General features: G+C 56.4%; 4 protein-coding genes across 9 annotated transcripts; 3 read left to right on the top strand and 1 right to left on the bottom strand.

Moving 5' to 3' along the window:
- The first annotated feature begins 80 nt into the window (after positions 1-80).
- mmp23bb (matrix metallopeptidase 23bb) lies at positions 81-5,327 on the top strand. Of its 4 annotated transcripts, none has more exons than XM_037266861.1 (9): positions 81-209; positions 1,084-2,591; positions 3,014-3,117; positions 3,219-3,416; positions 3,491-3,684; positions 3,753-3,917; positions 4,002-4,112; positions 4,188-4,314; positions 4,475-5,327. In XM_037266861.1, the coding sequence occupies exons 2-9, from the start codon at positions 2,547-2,549 to the stop codon at positions 4,653-4,655; spliced, it is 1,125 nt and encodes a 374-aa protein (XP_037122756.1). In that variant the 5' UTR covers positions 81-209; positions 1,084-2,546; the 3' UTR covers positions 4,656-5,327. The 4 variants fall into 4 exon arrangements, with proteins under 4 accessions (XP_037122756.1, XP_037122759.1, XP_037122758.1 ...); XM_037266864.1 differs by having other exon boundaries at positions 3,219-3,352; positions 3,517-3,684; XM_037266863.1 differs by having other exon boundaries at positions 1,084-2,579.
- Positions 5,328-6,985: 1,658 nt separating this feature from the next.
- LOC119132019 (stress-associated endoplasmic reticulum protein 1) lies at positions 6,986-8,829 on the bottom strand. The gene is made up of 3 exons (XM_037266882.1): positions 8,599-8,829; positions 7,931-8,003; positions 6,986-7,335 (listed from the first exon to the last, which is right to left on the bottom strand). Exons 1-3 carry the CDS (start codon positions 8,680-8,682, stop codon positions 7,295-7,297), a joined length of 198 nt encoding a protein of 65 aa, XP_037122777.1. The 5' UTR covers positions 8,683-8,829; the 3' UTR covers positions 6,986-7,294.
- A 293-nt stretch (positions 8,830-9,122) lies between these two features.
- eif2a (eukaryotic translation initiation factor 2A) lies at positions 9,123-14,335 on the top strand. Of its 2 annotated transcripts, XM_037266843.1 has the most exons (16): positions 9,126-9,366; positions 9,925-9,994; positions 10,079-10,150; positions 10,853-10,971; positions 11,187-11,286; positions 11,382-11,464; positions 11,569-11,642; positions 11,822-11,966; positions 12,201-12,317; positions 12,442-12,598; positions 12,665-12,749; positions 12,890-13,216; positions 13,285-13,389; positions 13,764-13,877; positions 14,006-14,071; positions 14,191-14,335. In XM_037266843.1, the coding sequence occupies exons 1-16, from the start codon at positions 9,339-9,341 to the stop codon at positions 14,254-14,256; spliced, it is 1,728 nt and encodes a 575-aa protein (XP_037122738.1). In that variant the 5' UTR covers positions 9,126-9,338; the 3' UTR covers positions 14,257-14,335. The 2 variants fall into 2 exon arrangements, with proteins under 2 accessions (XP_037122739.1, XP_037122738.1); XM_037266844.1 differs by lacking the exons at positions 9,925-9,994; positions 10,079-10,150; positions 10,853-10,971 and having other exon boundaries at positions 9,123-9,366.
- A 491-nt stretch (positions 14,336-14,826) lies between these two features.
- Positions 14,827-17,980, top strand: LOC119132007 (protein FAM222B-like). 2 transcript variants are annotated; one of them, XM_037266857.1, is made up of 3 exons: positions 14,827-15,015; positions 16,274-16,810; positions 16,847-17,980. In XM_037266857.1, exons 2-3 carry the CDS (start codon positions 16,481-16,483, stop codon positions 17,783-17,785), a joined length of 1,269 nt encoding a protein of 422 aa, XP_037122752.1. In that variant the 5' UTR covers positions 14,827-15,015; positions 16,274-16,480; the 3' UTR covers positions 17,786-17,980. The 2 variants fall into 2 exon arrangements, with proteins under 2 accessions (XP_037122752.1, XP_037122750.1); XM_037266855.1 differs by having other exon boundaries at positions 14,828-15,015; positions 16,274-17,980.
- The last annotated feature ends 1,000 nt before the right edge of the window (positions 17,981-18,980 follow it).

Consider the following 18,980-nt stretch of genomic DNA (forward strand, 5'->3'; position numbering starts at 1 on the left):
GTCGCCGGCCGCCATCTTAAATTAGCATTTGTCCTTCAGTGCAGCAGGGGGCGCTGGCGGCGCGCTATCTGAGCGGAAGTCTGAGCTCAGCCGCCGGCCGCCATCTTGAGTGAGCGAGGCGGAACGTGCTGAAGGAGGAGGAGGAGGAGGAGGAGGAGGAAAGGATTGCCGGTCCGCTCGTCACGGTTGGTGGGAAGAGTCCACGCAGCGTAAGGACAAAACAACATTTTCACCTCTTTCGACTTAAGTCGTCGTTGTCTTCGTGCGAGCTTGCTGCCGCAGCAAGCAAGGCCATGCGCGCGCACCGCATCCTACTGCACTGAGGCTGCGGCGATGACGTCACGGTTCACTGGCTGGCTTGCAAGCGAGTTTGACGAGTTAACCTTGTCGTCTTTATGGCGAATGGCTCTTTTCTTTCGCCGTCTCAGAAACGGAGTTGTGACTAGTTGAAACGACACACCGAAGGACGCGTGACGTCACGTCGGTTTGTTTTTATTGACTTTTGGGACCACCTCGATTTCCCCAGGAAAGACGTGCAATACGGACCCGGGCGCACAAACGAAAGCCCAAAAGATCAACGTATAACTCAGGCAAGAATGTTTTGTGGCCGACGAGCTGTAAATAAAAAGAGACCCGCGCGATACTGTTTGACGACATCATGGCATATGATCAATGGTCAGGTGAGGCGAGGCGAGTCGCAGTCATCTTGCACGGAACGCAATCCAGCCATGATATTGGAAGTCGTTTGGGGCGGGAAATTGTCATGCTGACCACAGGTCGTGCCCCCTTGCGCGTGCTTTTCCCTCACTGCCAACAGTGAATTTGGCCTACCCGCCAACAAATGGCAAAGTCTTGTCTCGGATATCTTCAGTGTCATTGTGAGGAGTCTTAAGGCCGGCCGCTTGCTCGCCCGCCATCAGACATAAATATCTGCAAAGAGTCGAATGGATAGCTTGAATTGAAGACAACCGGATCAGTATTAGTTGTTGGTTTTTTTTTTTAGCAGTAGCGCGCTAGTTAGCCGGGCAGGCGCGTTGAACTTCCGGCGGCAAGTAACCGTGCCCTCTGCCTCTCGGTCTCCAGGACGATGTCGTCGACGTGGATGACAACGCCTCGCGGCGACTTCGTCGGGTCGCCGTGACGACCGCCACTCTTCACACCACTGCTCCGTGGTTTTTTTAGGTTTTGATTTTTGTCAGCTGGATAAGAAAATCGAAACCTAAAGAAAAAATGGCGCAGATGGCCGTCTCGTCTGTGTTTTTCCCCTTCCCGGGCGGTGTGACGAGTCCCGCCGTCTCCTAAAAGTCGCTGTCCCGCCGACGGAAGCTTCGACGTGCGTGGCGGCGGAGTGGTTGGGGCCGCTCTCCCTGGTGAGAAAAGTAACAGACAAGCTCCATGCCCTCCTGGTCTCCGTGGCAACTGGATGCCAGTGAAAACGCCCCGTGTGTCACGTGACAGCCAGCCCCGGCCGGCACCTCCAAGCTAACTTTGAAGTGCCGACAACACAGAGATCAACGAGGTCCAGGAGGAATCCACAAAGGAGATGTCCAAGACTTGAAGAGCAACTCGCTTGGCCTATGATGAGGCTTTTGGGACAGCTGCCGTTCCAACGATGGCTGGTCACGGTTTCCAAGAAACACTTTTCCAGTCCTGTTTTTGGAACGGGCGGCCATTTCTCTCCTGGTGAACACGTGCGTATGTGCGTCTTTGGTCTTGGCCGCAAACGCGAATGCCAGAGCGAGGGACGTCCCGTGGTGGCCATTTTGCAACGCTCCGTTTGACTTTGTGAAGGTTTTGAAACGGATCCACGCCTCCGCCGTATCAAGACTGGCGGCTTTCGCGAGGCGTGGAAAAATTGTGGCAATGAAACTCTTGATGTCTTGCTTGCTGCCGTTATGCAAGCGGCGCATCTCAGTGGGCCACCACCGTTTTGTGTTGCATTGAATAAAAAATGTTTTGGATTTATCCCATTTAAGTTTAGTATCAGCTGACATGTGCGCTGGACTGCCGTAAAACGGGCCTTCTCAAGATGACTTCCAGCTTCGCGCTTTGAAAATGGCACTTTAATCATGGCTGTTTTCGCAAGGTGGCCAAAACAATTGTGGCTGGGGCTGATTCACAAAGACTCGGGTTCCATTTTTGGTGCCAAGCTGTCTGTCCCGTCATCATGACAGCGTCATGGGGTCTCATCCGGCCCGTGGAGAGAGACTGCATTCATTTACTGCACTGCAATTTTGCAATCGAAGCGATTGTCATTGCTCATTCTGCCCACCAGAGGACGCACTTCAGCCCGACGTAGTCCAACTTGCGTGTTGCTTCTTGAGCTTCGCTCTCATTTGACATAAGAGTTGAAGTGAAAGAGTTAAGTTGTTAAGTTGGGGGCTCACCTGACCTGACAGCGCCCCGCCCCCCCCCCCCCCCCCCCACACACACACAAAATCCGCACGAGGCCCTGCGCTTAGCTTCGCAACTTTGCTTCGCTCTCACGCGTGGAAATGAGCCGATCTCCGACTGATTGACAGCTGCGCGTCCGACTGTGTGACGTCATGGAAGTCCCGCCGCTCCTGGTGGCGCTGATGGTGACGTCACAGGCCAGTCCACGTAATGCGGGACTTTCCGCGGAGTCGTCGGAGCGATTATTCAACGCGCGCGTCTCTGTCATTAAGTCACTTCGCGCGTGTGTGTGGACGAGTCTGAGCGTGATTTTGCATGCGTGTGTCTGTCGGGGAGTTTGCGAGTACGTGAAGTTGTGGTGGTTGCAACATTGAATGAGTGTCTGAGCGTGAATGTACAGAGCGTGTGCGTGAGTTTGCATGTGTGTGATTAAATGAGTTGCTACTGCTGTGCGTGAGTGTGTCAATTAAGTCACTTTATGATCAAGTGAGTGAGTGCGCGCGCGCGCACGCGCTGTCGGGGGCTGTATCGATATAACCGATCGCTGCGTGTGTGCTGGTGACCTCTTGTGGCCGACGGAGGGAGCGCCAGTGACGGTTGTCGATGGCTGTGTTTGCAGGTGTTCGCAGACACGAGCGCGTCCTCATCGGGCCATCGCGTTAGCAAGCGCTACACCATCAACCCGCTCGGGTACAAGTGGACGCACGCAAACATCACGTACAGGTGAGGCCAGCCGCGAACACCGCGCGCGCGCGCTCACACACGCGCGGCGAACTCACTCGATCGAGCATGCACGCACGCACGCGCGCGCGCTTGCGTGTCAGGTTGGAGTCGTTTCCCGACACGCTGAGCGCGGACGCCACCAGGCAAGCGCTCAGCTCGGCCTTCTCCAAGTGGAGCGACGTGTCGCCGCTCAGCTTCACCGAAGTCCGCCAGCGCGACGCAGATATCACCATCGGTAGTGCTACCCGCAACCCGGCGCGCGCGCGCGTCTGTGAGTGTAAACGGGCGTGCAAGTACGTGTACGTGCAGGAAACGGGAGGGAGCGTATAGCGTGTGCATGGTCGCCCACCACCTCACGCACGCACGCGCGTAGCCTTTATTTGTGTGCACCGCCGCAAGGTTTCTACGCGTTGAACCACTCGGACTGCGCGTCGTCTCCTCTCCATCCGTGTTTCGATGGCATCAACGGCGAGCTGGCCCACGCCTTCCTCCCACCACGTGGTGAGATCCACTTTGACAAGCACGAGTTCTGGATCATCGGGAGGTCCCGCTTCAGCTGGAGCCGAGGTAGCGTGACGGAAGGCACGCCCTGCCCGCCCTCCTCGGTCACTCCGGTCACCTTGGCTTTTGTGCAGGCGTGTGGCTTAACGACCTGGTCCAGGTGGCGGCGCACGAGATTGGACACGTGCTGGGTCTGTGGCACTCGGCCGACCCGCACGCCCTCATGAACCCCAACGCCACCACCACGGGCCAGAGGGACGTCGGGCCCGACGACGTCCGGGCCATACGGAGGCTCTACGGTCAGAAGGCCAGCAGCCTCTTGTGTGAGAGGGCACGCCCACGTGACTGAGACCAGTGTGTCTTTTTGGAACGGCTGCGCTCAGGCTGCGTGGACAAGAGGCGGGCGTGCGAGCGCTGGGCGGGCTCGGGCCTGTGCCAACGTCGCAAGCGGCTGATGATGAGGACCTGCCCGCGCCGCTGCCGCCTGTGCTCGGGTGAGTTTGGCCCGGCCCGGCCTGACACAGGCCCATCCGGTCCACTCACAACGCGCCCCCTCCCCTCCCTTTCAGAGGCCCCGGAGGCCATGACCACACCGCCGCCGCCCGCTAATGTCAGGGTGAAGGTGGTCTCGCGCGGGAAGGTGGTGGGCTTCCGCTGCGGCACCAAGAACCTACCATGGCCCGCACCCAAAGTCAGGTCAGCCCAGCCGCACGCTCTATCGGGAGGGGAACCGCTAAAACAGGCAGGATACCCCGGAGACAGAGGCCCGCTCGGCAGTGTGCACGCGCTGCACGCCACGGCACGCCGGCGGGTGTCGCTCACCGGGTTGACCCACCCTCTGCGTTTGTGCCCTTAGCTGGTACAAAGACGGCGAGCGCATCGCAGCCTCCGTCCCGGGACATATTGCGCTGAAAGGTCGCGACCTCCGCATCGTGGCCAACGAGTTCAACGAGGGCGTCTACACCTGCCACCTCCACGGCCGCGCCCCGGCCGCCAACTCCTGGAGCGTCCGACTCCGGCCGGCCGGCCGCAGCTGACCCGCCCGCCCGCCCGCAAAGCGCGTCGACGTGACGCTGTGCTTCGGCATCCGTTAGGGCGGGGCTGTCCAAAGCGGGCCCCGGAGTGCCTTTAAGAGTATTTGATGACGTTAGAGTGCATGGAGGCGTATTTTAGATTCCTTTTCCAGTTTTCCCAGTAGATTTGGCCGCTCACTTTGACTTCCCCCCCCAACAGCTGCATCATTAAGTACTGTGAGCGATTGAAGCGCTTATGCAGCTTTCATTTGATGAATTTCAGCTGCGAGCAAAGTGGCGTACATCTCGTTAGCATGCGAGCTACGCTAAGGCGGTGCCCTTTGAACTTGACTCTTAACAAGCCGGTGTCAGATGGTTGACGTCTTTTCTTGTCTCGGCGGTCAGGTGGCAAACATTTAGAAAGGCCCGGTCGCCGTGGAAACCAAGCGGGCCGCCTGAGAAACTTTCATTAGAAATGACTGACAAGCGCAGCCGACGATCAACAACGGCCGTGAATAATACTCGTCACGTCGACGGCGGATGCCGGTTACCGTGGCGATGTGGTGGCTGCCTTTTATTTTTTTTGGTGTCCGCTCACGTCGCCTTTCCTTTTTCTAAATCTCGTTTGGGGTTCGCCAACGTTTGGCTTGAATAAAAGTCACACGAGCACAAAAGTCTCCTCTGCTCACAAAAGTCGCCGGTCACGCCCATTGTGATTTTCTAGGAATGCTGCCACACTGATAATGAGGACATGATGACACAAATGTGTCATTGGAGCATTTTGCGTGGCCGAGAAGCACAAGCCCTGGTCGCTGAGAGCCTTCAAGCTGTGAATTTGGAGCCGAAATATTATTAATATTATTGAACGGAAGATGACTGCTTGGCACGTCGCCGACTTTGAAAAGGAGTGACGTTTGTAAAGTGCTATGACCTTTCTGTCCGGTAGTCGTCGCTATGTAGCTCAAAATGTTGCCGGCTTACGAGGAGACGAAGACCGATTCGTGGCCTGAGCGTTTTCATTTGGCTGGCAAAAGAAGTGGAGGAGGAGAAGAACGCGCCTCACTTGACTGAAAAGTAAGTTTTACGTTGCTTTGCTCCTCGAGTCACTCTGACTTTCGTGTCCAGATAGATTTGTTGTTTTGGACAAGCTAAAAAGGAGTGCTGCTGTTGCTGCTGCTGCTGCTGCTGTTATGGTGGCGGTGGCACGTGTGAGCACCCTCTACTGGTAGAAAGCAGAGGCTGCCCAAGTCCGGTCCTGCAGAGCCGCTTTCCGTCCAGCCTGTTTTCCATCATCCAGATTCAAGTCCTAGGCATCGTGATTGGGCGGGCGCTGATGAGCTGGCTTGGCTGATCATTTGCTGCAGGTGCGTGCCTTGGCTACAGACTTAGACTTAGACTTAGACTTAGACAGAACTTTATTGTCATTTTGTCAACACTAGGTGTGTACAAAACGAAATTTCGTTGCATACGGCTTTCAGCAATGTAGAGGTATTTCGGCTGGTTAAAAAAAAAAAGTGACATTCTATATAAAAATATGAGATAAGATAATTATAAAGTACAACAGATGGGAAAGGTTTGAATTTGAACCTTCCATCGGCACTGCTCAATTTGCCCCAACACGTTCCCCCCCCTTTATGGGTGAAAGTGGAGCTTTAATAAGAGTGGAGATTGTAAATGACACAAGTCCTTCTTTTCGTAGGGACACAAGCAAAGTGAAAAGACGGAGACATGTGGAACTTGTTTTTCAAGAGAAACAAGCAAGTGAGGAGGAGGCTGACATCAGCAGCGGTCCCGGCCGCGCTCGCAAGCGACATCATTCATCGCACCTCTATTTGGTACGGCTCGTCGTCACGCAGGAATCTCGCCAAAGTGAAGCGGAACGGCGTCTGAAGAAGCAAACGCTGCAGGAAGCCTTAGGTGAGTAGCCAGCCCATTGATGCCATTGCGCCGCCTGCTCGCGTTGGAGGGCTCCACCGGAGGGCTCCACCGGAGGGCTCCACCGGAGGGCTCCACCGGAGGGCTCCACCGGAGGGCTCCACCGGAGGGCTCCACCGGAGGGCTCCACCGGAGGGCTCCACCGGAGGCCACGTCTCGCACGGGCTGCTCCATGAGCGTTTCCCACACAGCTTTGACTGGCCTTCTTAGTGGACAAGCATTGAGGGGAGATTGGCCTTTTGGCTCAAGCCAACCCAGCGGCGCCTGGAAAGCGGACTTTAAACCGATGATGATGCTCAAGCAGTATGCAAATGAAAAAGATGGATCTTTCCAACCTTTGTTCTTTGGCTCATTTTTTAAAGCCTTTACTGTCAATGAAAAGTGCTTTGCAGATGCCCAAATGACATCAGAAACTCACGCTTGGTGTGGAAGTCAAACTTTATTCTCTCTCTCTCTCACACACACACACGCGCGCATGCACGCTCCTCCTTGTTTTGGTCGTCAGGTGCACTTTGAGCCCCCCCCAGCCCGTCTGTCCGATAAGGCCTCACCAGCGGAGGTGGGGCTTAGGCACAGGTAAACACCAGCGAGAAGGTCGTCCGCTGCACCACCTTCTGCAAACGAGCGCGCACGTGTGGATGCGTGTGCGTGGCGAGACCGGTCGGGAATGATCGCAGGTCAAAGTTCGGGAATGTATCTTGGGGGGGCGTCCGGTGGCCACGTCATCATTACATGCCCATCCTGATGCTCTGAATGATCTGGAAGATAGCTGCGCGCGCATACAAAGCGATCAACATTTCAACGTGGCACTTCAAAGCGGGTCCCGGCAAAGGGGGCGGCCCTCCGGGACCCGCTCGCTGGCAAGAGGTTTGCGCTCTTTGCTCCGACACGGTCGCGCTGACTTTTTGGGTCGGGTCCAGGTGGAGCCAAGGACGCGGCCCAGACGCGAGCGTCGGCGTCGGGCCCGACGCGAGCGGCCCGACGCTGGCGCGCGGCCCGACGCTGGCGCGCGGCCCGACGCTGGCGCGCGGCCCGACGCTGGCGCGCGGCCCGACGCTGGCGCGCGGCCCGACGCTGGCGCGCGGCCCGACGCTGGCACGCGGCCCGACGCTCGCCAATCAAAAGCTTGGCGCGCCCACCCAGTACGGAAGCATGCGCCCGCCCGCCCACTGTTGCGAACCCCGTCAACAGAAACGGCTCACGTCGGCCACAATGCGAAGCGTGAAAGGAGCCGCTGAAATTGGCTCCGGCTCAATCTCAGGGAGTCTTCACGATTGTGGGAAGGCTGCAAGTTTGACGGACTTTTTCTTTTTTGGCCGACTAAGGGAAAGCTGAAGGAAGGAAGGAAGCCAAAGCCAAGCTACCTGAGCCGCAAACGACAAAGAGGAAGAGCGCCAGCAGCCAGGGTCCCACGCCTTTGTCGTCCGTCAGGTTTCTCTGGAACAAAAAGAGGAGCGTTAGCGCCAATCGGGCTGCCACCGCAACCGCAACCGCCTCCTGACTTGTCAACTTCACTGAGGCTCTGGACATTCATCGCTGGCGTTGCGCTTTTAGCACAGGCTAGCTCATAACGTTTGGGGAGCTTTCAAGCAGTTCCTCGGCACCTGACTTGGTGTCATCTACTTTGATCATTTAGTAATGGTTTCTTTCGGTGCCTTGTTGAGAACTTCAACTTCGGGCTTTAGTGGTTGGTTCATGTTGCCCCTCGATCAAAACGAGTCCGAATGGTTTTGATTCCAGTCTTGCGATTTTTCTCACCCTTGGTGAAAGCAGAGTGGCTCTCATTTGCAAACATCAACTTTCATTTTGGAGAACAGCTTCATTTTCCTGGCTGATGGGATGGACCGAAGCATCATCAATTCAACTTCAGGCAAAGCGCTTGTCAATAATGAGACAGAGTCCACTTTCGGACTCAGGCCTGGCTAACGTTTTGGTCCACAATCACACAGAGTAGATAGAGTGAGTGTCCATGTGATGGAGGCTTGACTGTGACGTGTGTTGCATCGCTCGCCTTGCGTGACTTGGGACTCACCGTGGACTTGGCCACATTTCCTCTCTGCGTGATGTTCTTGCTGTGTTTCTCGTTGGCCATCCTGATCCTCTGCTTCGCCACCATCGTGTCGTTCAAGCGTGCCTACTGGCTGACGGCTTTGCTTATTTACTACGAGTCGTTCGTTCGCTGAGGCGCTCTTCGAAATAGGGGCGACTTTCGCCTGTCGACGTACTCAAAAAGACCAAGCCACGCCCACCCAGCGCCACTTCCGCCATCCAGGTAGCCACGCCTCCAACTTCACTTCCGAAACGCATTTCAACATCAAATTTCGTGTTGCGCTCCTGTTGGATTTAGAAAAGAAATACGAACTGACGTTGAATTGAACCTCATGATCCAATTTGTAGTTGAGCGTAGAAGAAAGACATTTTTACTGCGTCCTTTTTTTATTCGCTTTGCGAAGGACTCATTAGACTTTTATTTTTAAACAGGAAGCTGTAGTATAAAAAAAAGGGTCTCACGACCCGTCTGTTATAGTCAAACAAGTCACAAAAACGTTTGAAAATGATGTCACGGTTGGGTTGTGATTATGATTGTTCATTTTAAAATGGAACGTAAGTCGGCCACGTCCTCCAACTCGAGTTTAAATGTAAAGCGAATAGATACGTGTACTTAAAGCTGAACTCCACGCAAGCACGCACGCACGCAGACGTGGCAGTGAGCGACGCGCCTCCTTATGACGGTTTTCCGATCCGAGTGTACTCCGCTTCCGGCACGTCAACATGGCGCCGCCAGTGCCGCTCTTAGCAGGTTCGTTCCTTCGTCCTATTTCTTTTCAACGTCAGTTTTTTGACGTGCTTTTGTTGATCACGTTCGTTGCTTTTTCTGTTTTGCACGTGCGCTATACCTCAATTCAGCAACCAAAAGTGCGTAAAGCACGCACACCCACACACCGTTGGACACAATTTCATTCTCCACTTGAGTATAGTATTGTGTTCATCTGTGTTTGGGCTCCAGAGCGTCCCGGAATTTTTGCCCCATCATTTGAGATACCCCAAGTAAAGTTGTCATTCACAAATTTGCTTCATTTAAAATTGGTTGATTATATGTTGGGGTTGCTGACAAATTTTGGCTCCACACTTCTGCCTATTTCTCTGCGATATAGTGAGAGTGAGTGTAAATGTTCACATTTACATTGCAAGTTGAGTTGTGATTCATGTCCCCACCCTGCATTTTCTACTTGTGCTCTTACAATGAAGGTTAGGGTGCTCCGAGTACATAGTCTGGAGCCTTAACACTCGTGAGAACGCAGAGTATGGATGAATGGTGGCTGAGAGAGTTTGCATATGTGACTTTTGTGTGTTTCAGTAAGAGAGTCGGGCGGGACGTCGCTCTTTTGCGGTCCCCCTACCTGCCAGGAGCACGCCGCTTTCACCAGGTGATCGATCTCCCAACACTGACATCATCAGTGATGTCATCAGCCAGCGTGTGACTGACCGTGTGTGTGTGCGCGCGCACGCAGGGATCCTCGTGCGAGCCAATACCTGACGTTCAGCAGTGATGGCTCGCGGTTGGCGTGGTGCAATGGAAAAGTGTGAGTATGTGATTTTGCGAATCTCGACACGCTCGCCAGCCACTCGGTTGCCCTCATTCGAGCAGAGGAGCATCAGTGAGACGCCAAGCTCCGCAAAAAGACACGGTTAGTTCAGGTGTCAGTTCCTGGTCGTGTTTCCTGCTTGCATCCACCAACGTTTGGGCCCTTCAGTGCTGCCGGTGACAGCCAAAGGCCGCCTTTCCTTTACGGCCGTTGTCGGGTTACCCGCGGTCACTCCAGTGTCTCTCAAAAGGCGCAATGTTGGCAGCCCGGCCGCCTAGCCTCGGTGGCCCGCCTGTCTCGCGGCCAACTTCCGGGCACCCGGCTCCAGACACGTGCCCTCCTCTGCCAGCACCGTTAGCTCAGTCAGGTGCCTCGCTATGTGGCGGCGATCTTGGGGGGAAACTGGGGCGGCCTGTTGACCCCCTTCCCCCCAATCCCCCGCTTCCGGTCTGGGGCAGACGGCTACGGTGTCTTTCGCTCTCGCTCGCTCGCTCGGTCGGTCCGGTGTCTCTGTCGTCAACATTCACATATATGTGGCCCCCTGACTCGAGGTTAACACCTTGACAGCCATGTCAACAAGTGTAGGCTCCAGGAGCACAGAACCTTGGGGTACGCCTTTCAGTAGGTGGCGCCATTACTTTTGAGAACTGCTGGAACGAGCCCCAGAGTTGACCTCGGTTGACATGCGCCTTTGCCCAGCGTGTCGGTGGCGCGGACCTCGGACGGCTCCCCGGTGGCCACATTGGAGCTGCCCAAGACGGCAATGCTGCGCTTCTCTCCTCTCGCCAACATCCTGGTCACCTGGCAGCCCTACACCAGTAAGAACATTGCGCACCTTCATCAGGCGAACTCGCACTGCTTACACTGGCAACAAATACACACACAGTGTTGACAACTTGGGCTTGTTTTTGACGGGCCGGCTCGTTCCCGGTTTTGGCGTGCTTTGTAAGCCGCCTGTCACCGCGCTCATCAATTCTCAGACGTTGTAAATCCCAAAGCGCGTTTGGACCGTGACCGAGACATGTCTTTCCAGAGAGCGGCGAGGCGGCTCAGGGCGACGCCAACCTCCGTCTGTGGGAGCTGCCCGGCGGCGGCCTGCTCAAAGGCTTGTTCCAGAAGAAGGCGGACGCTTGGTGCGCGGCGAGAGCGAGGCGCGGCGAGAGCGAGGCGCGGCGAGAGCGAGGCGCGGCTCTGCCCGGCTCGACGCTGATGCGGCGCTGTCGTGCAGGTGTCCCAGCTGGTCCCAAGACGAGAAGATGGCCGTGAGGATGGTCAGCAACGAGCTGCACTTCTTTGAGGATAACAATTTCAGTAAGGACACACATGGTGTTAGCAAGCATGCTGCAAGCTAATAAACATCACTTTAGCCGCATATGCTAATCGCAGGCTAACTCTAAAGCATCTTTTGTGTGCAGACGTCATCGCCAACAAGCTTCACGTGCAGAAAATTTCCAACTTTGAGCTTTCACCGGGAGCTCATCCCAGCAAGGTGAGTGAGCAACCAATCACTCCAGCTGTGTCCCAAATGGTGCATTTGGGCCATTTTGGAGGCCACAATGCACCGCCCGCTCAAAAGTTCGATGTAGACCGCTACGCCAGCCAGCAGGAAGCGCAAATGGCACCACCTGATCAATTCATTTGCCCCCTCCCTCCCTCCCTCCCCGTCAGGTATGCGTGTACGTCCCCGGCAGCAAAGGGGCGCCATCATTCGTGCGCCTCCTCCAGTACCCGCACTTGGCGGGGCCTGGCGCCGCCCTGGCCTCCAAGAGCTTCTTCAAGGCTGACCGCGTCAACATGCAGTGGAACAACAAAGGTGGGGGGGCGCGACACGGACGCTAGAAACTCACCAAAGACTGCGCTTGAACTGCAGCGAGAACAAATTCAGTTGCGGGAGGGCGATCGCTTCGGCCTTACATTCCTTCGTACGTCGGTCGGACTTGCCCGCCGGAGCCCAGTTGCGACTTGACATCACACTTAAGACGCTAAAGACTTTTTAGCGCTCGCCTCGGGGCCACACGTCTGACCTGCGCGCTTATTGTCGGCACAGCCTCGGCCGTGCTGGTGACGGCGAGCACCGAGGTGGACAAGAGCGGCGCGTCATACTACGGCGAGCAGACTCTGCACTACCTCCACGTCGGCGGAGAGACGGCGCACGTGCAGCTTGGTGAGCAATCAGCACCACCAAGGAGGCAATTGAGCCGGAAAGCTCACGGCTGGAAGGTCACGGCTGTCAAGACAGATGCGCCCTGGAGACGCTTACTCGCCACGTGGCGCTTTTCTCCCCTCAGCCAAGAGCGGGCCCATTTACGACGTGGCCTGGAGTCCAAACTCCAGCCACTTCTGCGTGGTTTACGGCTTCATGCCGGCCAAGGCCACAGTCTTCAACCTCAAGTGCGACGCCGTCTTCGACTTTGGGACCGGACCGCGCAACGCCGCCTACTACAGGTGAGGAGGACGTGCCGTTGGCTGCGCCCGCCCCCTTCCTGCTGAGAGTCTGACGGCATGCTCCAGTCCGCAGGGTCACATCCTGGTCCTGGCGGGATTCGGCAATCTTAGGGGTCAGATGGAAGTTTGGGACATCAAGAAGTACAAACAGGTGAGTGGAGTGGAGTGGAGCCCCGCTCCAAATTCTTTGGCTTTTTTACTGCGGGTAAACCTGCAACGGCGTCTGATTGTCTGGGAAAAAAAAGCTGGAAGCCAATCCAGCACCAGAAATAAGCATGTGTGCCACTGCAGGTCTCCAAAAGTCAGGCGGCAGACGCCACTCACTTCAGTTGGTGTCCGGACGGCGAGCACGTGCTGACGGCCACGTGCTCGCCGCGGCTGCGCGTGGGCAACGGCTTCCAGGTGCGCCACTACACGGGCGGCGTGGAGCACGCACACCAGACGCCCGAAGGCAGCGAGCTGTGGGAAGTCCGCTGGCAGCCCTTCCCAGACGGAACCTTCCCCGAGCGGCCGGTCCGGCAGCAGGCGGCCGGACCGGGCGGCGCGCAGGCCGCACCCGCTCAGGCCTACAGACCGCCGGCGCTCAGGCACCTCCCCGCTGCGCCCACATCCAAATTGGTATGCACAAAAGTCACTGCAAGCCACAGTTGAGGCCGCTAACGTGACGCTTGTATTTGATGCTGCAGCACGAGGAGGAGGCGCCTCAGAACGCGCGGTCCTTCGACAAGCCTTTGTCCAAAGCGGCACTGAAGAATCAGAAGAAACGAGAAGCGCGCAAAGCTGCCAAACAGGTCATGGCAAAGGCAACTTTCTACTTGATAGTAACAAGTCTGCTGTCTTTTCCCACAAGTCAACAACAAAAACATCACATTTGCATCTTAGACTAGCGTCAAGTTGTTGCTATAGCAACAGCCTTGCTCTTTGGATATTAGCGGAGCAACCGTGACGTTTGAGCTTTGCCACATGTTTGCAATTTCTAGCGGGGCGGGGTGGGCAGCGTGGCTCAGTGGCAGAGCGCCCGTCTCCCAATTGGAAGCTTTTGGCTACGCGTCTCGACCCCTGCGACCGTGTCCCCGACCGACAGTCGCGACGCTGAGCCCAGCTTCCGATTTTGCCACGTCTGGATTGGCGTGGCAACGCTCAAGTTCTTTCCCGTCCTCCGCAGGAGAGCGCGGCCGAGCCTGAGCCACCCTCCGAGCCCGCCCGCGTGGCTCGCGACCAATCGACGGAGACCTGCGACGACCCCGAAATGGAGAAGAAGCTCAAGAACGTCAAGAAGGTCAACAGCGAGCGCGACGTTTGCAAGCGTAGCTGGGCGCGTGCTTCTTCCTCGTCCGCGTAGTGGTGGAGGTTGGCGAGTGGAGCCGGCTGTTTGTCTGTCACACGTTTGTTGACGTTGCCTTGCAGAAGCTGAAAGCTATCGAGGAGCTGAAAGAGCAACAGTCGTGTGGAAAGGTTCTGCAGAAGAACCAGGTCAGCTACCCCCCCCCGACTGTTGGCCGTTACTCTGTCCTTTGGCTGGCGTTTAACAGCAGCGAGAAGGGAAGCCCCGCCCGTCTTACTTGACTCGTCGCCGCTCGCTGTCGTTTCAGCTGGAGAAGTTGCAGAAGGAGCAGCAGCTGCTGGATGAGCTCAAACTACTGCGAGTGCATCAGTGATCCTCCGCGGCGTCCCTCTCTCGGGTCGCTGAGCAACATCTCCTGTCTTGCGCAATAATAAAAAGGCCTCCTTTCCAGACTGGCTTTTTGTGTCTGTCCAATTAAATCCTCAACTTGGCCAAAGATAAACAGCTTTGCAATTGCAAGTTAACTGAGAACAACTTTTTAATAGGATAAAATATTGGACTTTTTTTTCATGCGGTCTTGATAGCATAAACTTGGGCGTTGACAAAAAGTAAACTTCGTGAAAACTGAGCAAGTCATGACTTAGAATTTCCAGGTCTTATTTCATGTGAAAGTGCTCGCATTGCCCACGGCCATGGCATTACGGCGCCCTTGCCAACATGGCCGCCCCGTAGGCACGTTCGGCTCGCCGGTGGTACGACAGCGCGTTGGCATATGTCGTCTCCACCCATTCGTGAAGTCACCTCTCGAAAACGATAAATTGATTGCTTGGTACCGTAAGGTTGCGTCGGCGCTCGTAGTGTTGTTGAGCTAGATTAATACCGCCATGTATTATTGCTTCGAGAGCGTTCGATTATTGCTCAGGCCTTCTCCGCGGGCCACAGACAGGCTGTTGGCGGAGGCGGGGCTCCTTCTGCGCACGCGCAGTGAACGCTCACTTGAGCGGTGCGGCTAACAGGCAAGCGGGCTGCTCAGCGGACACTGTCGCCAATTAGGCTCAAGTCGAGAAAGTGAGCGGCGTCATCGTACCTCCGCAAAACGAGCGCGCCACGTCCTTAGAGTCGAGGAGCCTAAGTAAGTATTGCCCGACACTCTGGACGCTCTCGTTAGCTAGCACGAGCCGTAGCCTAGCATCGTAGCACGAAGACAAAGTGTGCGTTCGGAAATGGTCGCCTAGCCCGCGCTCCGTCACTCCGAACGTTGTTCAAATGTGCTGTCTGTTCCCCATTGAAGGAGTTCCGTAGTGCGCTTTAGGCGTTCCGACTGTCAAACACCGCAGATGCGAACAGTCGGAGCACGTAGGCTTCGTTCGTAAACAAATGGTTTCTCGGGTGAGCGCGCTCTGCCTCTCCGAACGCACTCACTTGACTAACCCTCGAGTGTTGTCGGACTGAACGTGCGAACGCACCCAATATTCACGTACGTGTTGGCTCGCTGCGAGCGAGGCGCTATGTTGTGGGTCATCCTCATGATCACGACGATGAGATGAGATGAGATGAGATGACGACCACGTGTCTCCACTCGGCTATTCACCGATTCGTTTCTTGCCTGTCATCTACACCCGTGACGTCACAGACCCATCGAAGAGCTCAACGTTTGCAGGGGAGTCGGAAGTCGCAGTTTGGGGATTTCCGATCAGGACAAGTGCACTCAAACCGGGAGGTCCCCAAAATATCTAGCTCGAGTTGTTTTAATCTGACGTCACTCGACAAGGGCTTGGAGATACAAACTCCGAATTGCAAAACCTCATTTCAAAGTTTAAAAGAATTAAATACATAAACTGTTGACAGTTTCCTCCCATCAGTCATTCATGGTTTCCCTGGTTAAGGTGTGTCAAAATCCTGCCAATTAATTATTTGCCCTCTGGGGGGCAGTGTGGTGCCGTGCATGGATAGAGTGCACACTTGGAATGAGAAGGGAGGAAGTTGCCATTTTCACAGATTGGGAAGAATTTGCGCCTTTGAGTCGGCCACAACGTTTGTCTGTGAACAATATAGTATTACGGAGACCTCGAACTACCTGTGTGGATGCAACATTTTTGACGGGCACACTTGTAGTCTAGGCCGAATGCGAAAGCAGGATTGCAAGTAAAAAAAAAAAAAAATGGAGCCTTTGACCTCCATGATTTCAGCATTCCAACATTGTCTCTTTGTCATTTTTTGGTTTCATAATGTCCCCGTCATGCCATATGTCATTGTAGGGAAAACATAGCTCTGGCTTAGGATTTAGCCTAAAAACGTATTTGCAAATATGTCGGTCAAAAAATGCCGACCCCCATCCCACGCTTGCATACATCGGAAGTGTCGCTGACGCACATGCTGTCCACTTGCAGGCAGAAGCTGACGCCACGTAGTCATCGCCGAAGTTGGGCGCACGCCTCAGCGGACCGGGTCTCGTTCGTCTCGCGTCTGACCAACGCCCGACTGGAGAAATGTGAGTGTGCCGTCCGGCCGCAAGTGTCCTCCGGCCGGGCGACCGCCCGCGCCAACATCGCAACTCGGCCTCTTTTGGCTGTGACCGCCACGTCGGCAGAGCCGCCATGAACCCCTCGTCTTTTCACCCGCATGAGCGGTTCAGGCCCGCGTCCTCGCGCCAGACTCACGGGCAGCCGCCACCGGAGCGGAGGCTCGCCCACCATCCGCTGGAACAGCGTGGCGGGGTAATGCCCTTGGGTGCGGCGCGCCTGCCCGTGCTGGAGCCCCAGACGCCGACCGTGCCTCACAGCTTAGCGACCGCCGCCCCTCTGAACCTCCGCCACGCATCGGAAGCGGCTCTGCGCGGCCGGGGCCTCGGCGGTTCGCGGAGCCTCTCCCGGACCCCGGGCGCCGCCACGTCCGGCGGAATCCAGCCACCCCGCTACCAAACTGCGGGAGCCGGCGGTCTTCATTCTCAGCGAAGCATGTCCGTCAGTGTCCAGCCGCTGCGCCCCCCGATGCCCGGCGCAGTACCCGCCGGTCTTCATCCACCGCACCCCCAGACATCTGGCGTCGTACCCGGTGCGCTCCAGACTCCAGAGGTACCGTCCGGTGGCCTCCAGCAGGGCCCTCCGAGGGCTTTGGGACCCCGCAAGCTCTCTGACTCGGACGCGCCTCCCAACGTGACGGTGTCTACCTCCACCATCCCGCTGTCCATGGCCGCCGGTCTGCACCAGCAGGGCGGCGGCGACTTGAGCAGCATCGTGCACCGAATCAACCAATTATGTCAGGCCCGCGCCGGGGCGGGCGCCACCTCCGTGTGCGAGGGCCAGATCGCCAACCCCAGCCCCATCAGTCGGAACCTGCTCATCAACGCCAGCTCGAGGGTGTCGGCGCCGGGACCCCTGGACGCGCTCCCCGGAGCCGCGATCCCGTCGCACCTCGGCCCGTCCGTCGCCAACGCGCTGGCGGGGACGCTGGCGGCTTTCCCCGCCGATGGCGTCCAAGGCCACCGGCAGTGTGTCTGGGCCCAACACCGGCAGCCCCCTGAGGGGATCCACCCCTGCGAGAGCCTTCGCTCGGACCGCACGAGGGAGTGCGCTTTCCGCGCCCGGACCCTCGGCTACCTCTGCAAGCCCGCCCGGGCGGATCCGCCCGGACCTTACGCCGATGGCGACTGCGCAAACTCGCCGTGGGGTGCCAGCCAGGTCCCGATGGGCTTCCAGGCGGGACGCACGGTAGGAGCCAAGTACCGATTGGGCCAAGAAAGTCTTCCCGGACGGTCCAGGATGGCATCAGATTTGGACTTTTTTGGGGGGCGGGACTTTTTGGCAGCCGGCTTTCGGGATCCTAAAGCGGACTCGACAGATGGGTCGGCGGCGGGCCCGCCTCGGAGCGCCGCTTGCGCTCTTCGACGCGCCCACCGGTAAATGGCAGCCGCACCTCGTCTAGGGGCTGGTGTGCTTGTAGCGGGTCCATTTGAATGAAATGTGTCAGTGGCGCAAACGTGACAGAGCGGCTTGACCGGCGTTATCCCTGAGAGGGGAAATACTTGATGTTCCCGAGCGCCGGTACCGGGTCACGTGGCGGCTGGCCTGGCAAAATAAAGTTTTGTTGGCGCATTATCGAACGGCTCTTATCTTGACTTCTCCTGCCTGTGCGTAATGTGTGACGGCGAAATTTAATTGACTGATGAATGGGATTGAAAAAATACACTTGCATTGTTTTTTAATTGGTTGGAATTGGGTGGGGCAAGAATACTCAGCATTTGAAAAAAGAGACTTTTGCAATATATTGATGATTGCACAGATGCTTGCTTACAAGGTCATCCGTCCGCTCTCGCTGGAGAAATGGCCGCAATGACCCTTGTGTCCCTGTTTGTGGCCTTCCTTCCTTCCTTCCTTCCTTCCTTCCCGCTTTTGCAGCAGGGCCGCCGCTCCACCCCGTGACCTCGGGCAGAGGAGGAACCGCTCGGTCCCCGCGGAGAGGTAAGCAGAGCAGAAGAGCGGGAGCCCACCTGTCAATGGCTTTTGCAACCGTACATCGTTTTAGGAATACATTGCAAGGGAAAATGCATCCCCGATTTTCACCGCGCGCAAACACCTTTGCAAGCTCGTTTCGAAAGCTGTCAACGTTTCACAACACTGGTGAGCATTTGCCGCTTAGCTTTTGACGACAGCAAGTCTTGACTTTTCCAATTTGCGCTTAACTTGATCGGTAATGCTGATGCTACTGACAGCGAGCGCACTTTGTATTTTCCACTCAACATTTTGGTTACTTGGAGGTTGTCTTGTATTCTTCGCATGTTTCAAATGGAAAGAAAAGCCTCCAACGAGTCGCCCCCCCCCCCCCCCCCCCCCCCCCCCCCCATCGTCCAGTCTGAAGCGAGTTTGGCAGTTGGAGCACACGCCGCTCAAGAAAAAAGGAAGAAGCCGGGCCGAGGAGCCCTCTCATCTGGCAAAAGCGCCAAGCTGGTGGCTCGCTGGTATGCCGGGGTGGCAGCCTGCAGCTGTGTTCTTTTTTTTTTTTTTTTTTTTTTTTTTTTGGGCCAAAAGGTGGCATTTGTTCCAGCGGACCCTGACAGGAAGTTGAGCTTGAAAGAGCGGAAGAGGAGAGCACCCAAGG

Source organism: Syngnathus acus, chromosome 13 (assembly GCF_901709675.1).
Source record: "Syngnathus acus chromosome 13, fSynAcu1.2, whole genome shotgun sequence".
NCBI classification, from domain to species: Eukaryota; Metazoa; Chordata; class Actinopteri; order Syngnathiformes; family Syngnathidae; genus Syngnathus; species Syngnathus acus.

Excerpts from the sequence above, each read along its gene's own strand:
- mmp23bb (XM_037266861.1), top strand. The coding sequence starts at position 2,547 with ATGGAAGTCCCGCCGCTCCTGGTGGCGCTGATGGTGACGTCACAG. Across the intron at positions 3,417-3,490 it reads AAACGGGCGTGCAAGTACGT|CCTTTATTTGTGTGCACCGC; the intron begins GTACGTGCAGGA and ends GCACGCGCGTAG. Across the intron at positions 4,315-4,474 it reads TGGCCCGCACCCAAAGTCAG|CTGGTACAAAGACGGCGAGC; the intron begins GTCAGCCCAGCC and ends TTGTGCCCTTAG.
- LOC119132019 (XM_037266882.1), bottom strand. The coding sequence starts at position 8,682 with ATGGTGGCGAAGCAGAGGATCAGGATGGCCAACGAGAAACACAGCAAG. Across the intron at positions 8,004-8,598 it reads GAAATGTGGCCAAGTCCACG|AGAAACCTGACGGACGACAA; the intron begins GTGAGTCCCAAG and ends TTTTTGTTCCAG. Across the intron at positions 7,336-7,930 it reads CTTTGTCGTTTGCGGCTCAG|CTATCTTCCAGATCATTCAG; the intron begins GTAGCTTGGCTT and ends ATGCGCGCGCAG.
- eif2a (XM_037266843.1), top strand. The coding sequence starts at position 9,339 with ATGGCGCCGCCAGTGCCGCTCTTAGCAG. Across the intron at positions 10,972-11,186 it reads CACCTGGCAGCCCTACACCA|AGAGCGGCGAGGCGGCTCAG; the intron begins GTAAGAACATTG and ends ATGTCTTTCCAG. Across the intron at positions 11,287-11,381 it reads CAGAAGAAGGCGGACGCTTG|GTGTCCCAGCTGGTCCCAAG; the intron begins GTGCGCGGCGAG and ends GCTGTCGTGCAG.
- LOC119132007 (XM_037266855.1), top strand. The coding sequence starts at position 16,481 with ATGAACCCCTCGTCTTTTCACCCGCATGAGCGGTTCAGGCCCGCGTCC.